A 5,152-nucleotide genomic window follows, 5' to 3' on the forward strand; every position below is an offset into this window, starting at 1 on the left:
CAGATCGAATCGACGCCTGTGGCGTTTGGTCAAGGAAAAAGCAAATTGCAGCAACTAGTTTGGTTCATTAATAAAGGCATTTGTTTGCTTTGCAACTGCGACTGCGAAAATCCGTCACTTTTACGAGCCAGCCGTGATCACATTCTATTTAGAGACAGGCCGAGATCGAAATTAAAATCATAAACTCTGGGAGCAATAAAAGAGCCAAGTCCAAGTCGAAAAGTTGCCTGCAAATACTGTTTGCTCTTTTTATATATTTTTTATAAATTTGTTTATGTCTGTGTGTTGCCAACCAGCGAAACGAAGTCAAACGATTTGGCAAGGGTATTATTTATTGCACAAAGATATGTGTTAATAAAAAACACACACACACCGGCAAGGCGAGCCAGTAGTTCGGGTTCGGGTTTCGACTTAAATGTCTTTGGAATCACCGCGGTTATTTCGGATACTGGCACTCACTTATTGCCGGAGATCGTAATTCTCGGCGGGAGTACAGATAGCGCGGCAATGTCAAGTACTGATGGCTCATTAGCGGCCGAATGGCGCGGCCGTTTCCGCTTCCGGCTTGCTCTGCCGCAGATCCGAGCCACAAGTCATCGCCGGGATGACAATTAAAACGGCGTCAATGGCTGAAATGTGGCGAGGTGAGAACGTCAATCCGCCGATTGAAACAACGGCAGGCACGGACTTCCGAACGGACTTCAAGGGGGCTTGAATCCGAAGCCCCGCTCCTCCAGCTCAGGGCCTGGCTAATTTTATGCCCCGAAAAGTGCCATATCAGAAGCAAATCATCGCCCCATGAATGCCAAGAAGTGTATCAGATAAAAGGGCATTCGAGGCATTTACTTAATGGTTTCATAATTACATAGCTTATAAGCTTGGCTAAGTGGGTTGCACTGAGAAAAACTCTGAAGGAAACTTGCAATCTGCGGCGTAATAGTTGTCTTGCAAATAGTGAAATTGCCGGGCTTTCTCGGGGAATTGTTTAATAATTTTTATTTTAATTGGCGAGAGCTCTTAATTCATTTCTCCGCTGCTGTTTGTTTTGGCGGGCCCGGGCCGAGCTCGGCCCAAAGTTTAGGGCACGCTTCAACAGTTGGAATTGCGCTCAAACGCTTATGTCATACCGCTTCCAGCCCGCTGGCCCCACCGAACTTTGCGCACTTGAAAGGTTAAACGAGCGTGACGAGCCGCCGACTTGGCCTACCAGAGTACCAGAGTGGCAGAGCGCCTGGGTATCCGAGCATCCGAGCTTGTGACTACCTGACTTACCCCCCGATCTCCATCTGGGCTTCCACTCACGTAATCTCCCCGGGTAAGTGCCCCTGAAGATCAACGCGTTGCGTTTCCATTTGTCTAATGGCCAAATGCCGAGTAACAGTCGCTTATGATACCTCATGATAGCCTGCTGGGGCTCTGCTCCCTAAACCCTCCGCTTTTTATGTAAGCTTGAGCTCTATTAATTATGATACCTGAGAAGCCCCGACTTAATGGTCGAGAATTAGGCCCGGCCGACTGCCTCAGGAGGTTCTAGTTCGGGGGGCTCCATCTTATTACTTTTATTAGCCAGCCAAAGGTCGCCTCATTACGAGTTTCTCGTACTTATCAGAGCAAGACCCGTCCTAATGACAAACGACAATTACCGGGCATTATCGTACATTTTATTTGACGGAATTAAGTAATTGAGTTCCCCAGAAGTGATCCCCCGTGGGGCCGAAGCCCAGACTTCAATTGATTTATTTTAATGTGAATTGCAACATTATAGCAGCGTTTTCCAAACAAGGTTCGCCCAGAAAATGACAAATTATTGGCTGCCACTGATGGGCAGAGGAAATGTCTACGAAAGGGGAAAAAGTGACCGACATACTGAGCCCTGAGCTCTACTGGACGCCACATATTGCACAATAAACGTTTAAGGAGGCGGGGGCGAGTGGGCGGACCCAAGGGACACGCCCATCCCAGCCAAGTGAAGCGGGACACTGCGGCGATCTTATATATGCTGGCAGGGGCGCTTTCCCGGGATCAGTTACCTCTCAATCGGCGGCCAATGGAAAACCTACGAGTGCAGCACTTGCTGGTCCTCGGCCTAATCCTTGGAACTCCGGGATGCCTAGAAGCAAAGCCGCGGAAGCTCCACAGAGGCGGCATGGAGCTACAGTCCCACTATCTGAAGGCCATCGCGGCACACAGGCGGCTGGAGCGAGTCCTGGAGAAGCAGGAGCTTCTGGCAGTCATGGGCATCGGATTGCTGAACGGAGCCCGTCAGGCAGAGGCCCAGATGGAGCAGCATCTGGCCGACGGTGTCCGGGAGCTGCTCGAGAAGATTAACTTCACGGAGAGCAGCCGAATCGTCTCCGACATCGACGCCATCGAGCACCAGATGTCCCGAGATAGGAGGGCGCTGGACATACTTACGCGGGCGGTGGACGTGCTCGCCCAGAAGAAGGACGAGCAGGAGTTCCTGGGCCAGCTGCGTGACATGGCCCAGCAACAGAGGGAGGAGGAGCTGCTTCAGCAGGAACTCTCCGCCGACCTCACAGACACGCCCCAGTTGGGCGAGCGACTGGGCAGGCTCCGGAGGAACATCCTTAAGCAGGTGCCGCAGATGAAACTCGAGCTGGACGTGAAGATAGAGAAGGCTCTGAAGCACTTTCTGGACGAGGCACCCGAAAACGGGGTCCTGGCCAAAGCAAAGGGGAAGATGACGCGCAAGAGGCAGGCTAACAGGCCGGAGCAGGACCTCAGAAGGGAGCAGGATCAGCAACCGGAGCCGTCGGAACGCCAGGAGATCCCGGAGGAGATGAGAATCATCAAATCAATCCTGTCAGAGGTGGCTATTCTCGAAATTTTGTTTGAAAACTTTGGTCGCCAGAGTTGAGAATTGCAGGCTCATGAATTGCGCTTCCAGGACGACTTCCGAGAGAATCTGGTGGACCAGCAGGAGCAACAGCAGAAGCAGATCCAGGTCCAGGAGAGACGGCCCAAGCCCGAGGAGGCCCTGGAAATGGACATTCCAGTGAGTTGTGGTATCCACTTTCTAATGTGACTAACCTTCCTTGTGTTGCGATTTAAAAAACCAATCCCGACTTGGAAATCCTAAATGTATAATGTGTAATGGTCTCCAGACCAAAAGTCCCAATATTACAGTGAAGCCTAGGATAGTGAACAGGCCGGAGAAGCAGGAGGAGGCTCCCGGCGGCGCAGGATCCTCCGAGCTGGAGAACGACGACGAGGAGGAGGGCGATACTGGCGGAGGAGGAGGAGGTGGTGGTGGAGGACTAGTGGGGATTATAGGTGGCCTGAGCGGTGTGAGTAATGATTTCTAGGGACATCAGTGATCCCATAGACTCAAAAGTATACATTGGACTCTCCCAGGGTGAAGGTGGATCCGATGTGGGAGCGCTGATTGGAGCTCTAACGGGCGTGGTGTCCACCCTGTTTGGGGTAAGATTCCCAACGATCCTCCCAAGAAAAGTCACCCATTTTCCGATCACCCTTTTTTTAGCCTGGAGGCCTTGATGTGGAGGGTCTGATTAAAACGTCCACTTCGCTCATCGCTGGACTCCTCGCCGGAAACAAGAACTTCGGCCTCGTCCTGGGACAGTACGTGGGAACGGCCTTGGACGGCCTTTCGGGAGGAGGAGGAGCTGTACGTTACAACAAAAGATTAGGAGATACAAACCAGATTTTAACCCCAGACTTTTCCAGATCAACAATGGCCAGTTTTTGGGGAACTTTCTGGGAACTGTGGTAGCCGCTCTCAGCTCAGTACTTATCCAATCGATTTTTAAACCGTTCTACTAATCCCATTAGACTAGGAATACTGCAACTCCCCATCCCACTAACCACTTAACCTTTGACCTTTCTTTTCGCCCCTAGGATCCGGAGGAGGAGGGACCCCCGCAGCCCCTGACCTTCACCAAGAATTTCATCACCAGCTTTCTGGAGGCGAAGTTCACTCCGATTTCCGACGACGTTTCCGAGGAGCGGCATGGCAGTGAAGAGTTGCCACGCCCCCGGAAGAAAAAGGAGGGCGGAGGTGGCGGGTGGGCGGCCACGGCGGCGAGTCACTTTGACTCTGGGGGGTTCGTAAAGCAGGTGGCCTCCCACCTGGTGAGCAACGCCCTAGGACTGCTCCTGAACGCCGGCCTAGGGGCCTCGGGAGGGGCGTCGAGCGCTTCCAAGGGGATTTTTGCCAGCAGCAGCAGCGCCCACCACGGCGGTGGAGGAGGGGAGCACCACCACCGCTCCTGGAGCACCCAGGAGCAGGGAATCCCCTACGAGGACGATCCATTCTAGCCACCTAGCGCTTAACCTAACTGTTAGTGTTTTTTTTTTTTTTGTTTACTTAACTTAAGTTTTTCAATAAAAGGAAATAAAATGTGGAGAAGCCCATGACGTAAAGACACTAACAGGCCGGGCACTTGGGCAGCTAAGAAAGCGTTAAAGGGGAGACTCTTGGCCAAATGGCGTAACCACTTTGATGGAGATTAGAGACTGTCCAGTGGCTGCACATTTGAATGGGGAAGCAGCTGGCACTAAGACCCCAATTGAAGCGGAGTCTACTTTGTAGTCGGTTCCAATATGCATTCCTCCCCAATTACATGGCCCATCCAACTATAGCCACTAGAAACAGATCAAGTACCCCAGAATTTAATACATATATGTAGTACTGTAATACGTTTCCCCACATCTTGGGGCAGCGTTTGGTTCCGCGTTTCTCGGAAACTTGCCCAACTACTCACTGGAGCGGGTATTGTGTCACTTTCACTGATTGCACGTTCCATTAAAATGCTTTTACCTCTTTCTTTTTCCTTTCTGCCAGGTAGTTTCTCTCCTCGCTCTCTCTCTCTCTCTGGCCCAGCTGGCAGTTGGCCAAGAGAAAGAGCCGCTTTGGCTCTCTCAGCGCTCTTTCTCTGGTTTTGGCCAAGTTTCGGCCACTCCAGCCCCTTCTTTTGACGGCGTTTAGTAATGCGTACATCTTTCACAAGACCGAGTGACGTTTTGCGGGCCGTTTAGTTGACGTGTTTTCGATTTGAAAAAGCCCTGTTTCCAGTATTTCGATATTCCAGTATATTTTTTTTTCGATTTTTGTTGTGGTTTTCGAGTCTTGAGTGTGGTGTTGTGCGGCCTTTATTTGCCATTTGCCTTT

General features: G+C 51.4%; 1 protein-coding gene across 1 annotated transcript; it reads left to right on the forward strand.

The window, feature by feature from the left end:
• The first annotated feature begins 2,047 nt into the window (after positions 1-2,047).
• LOC108123757 (uncharacterized) lies at positions 2,048-4,299 on the forward strand. Its single transcript, XM_070276534.1, has 7 exons — positions 2,048-2,830; positions 2,888-3,016; positions 3,126-3,308; positions 3,376-3,444; positions 3,506-3,649; positions 3,709-3,768; positions 3,880-4,299. Exons 1-7 carry the CDS (start codon positions 2,048-2,050, stop codon positions 4,297-4,299), a joined length of 1,788 nt encoding a protein of 595 aa, XP_070132635.1.
• The last annotated feature ends 853 nt before the right edge of the window (positions 4,300-5,152 follow it).

This window comes from Drosophila bipectinata, chromosome XR (genome assembly GCF_030179905.1).
Source record: "Drosophila bipectinata strain 14024-0381.07 chromosome XR, DbipHiC1v2, whole genome shotgun sequence".
In the NCBI taxonomy this organism is placed as follows: domain Eukaryota; kingdom Metazoa; phylum Arthropoda; class Insecta; order Diptera; family Drosophilidae; genus Drosophila; species Drosophila bipectinata.

Bases quoted from the DNA above. Each gene is read 5' to 3' on its own strand.
- LOC108123757 (XM_070276534.1), top strand. From the start codon at position 2,048: ATGGAAAACCTACGAGTGCAGCACTTGCTGGTCCTCGGCCTAATCCTT. The intron at 2,831-2,887 runs GTGGCTATTCTC...TGAGAATTGCAG, and splicing joins TCAAATCAATCCTGTCAGAG to GCTCATGAATTGCGCTTCCA. The intron at 3,445-3,505 runs GTAAGATTCCCA...CCCTTTTTTTAG, and splicing joins TGGTGTCCACCCTGTTTGGG to CCTGGAGGCCTTGATGTGGA.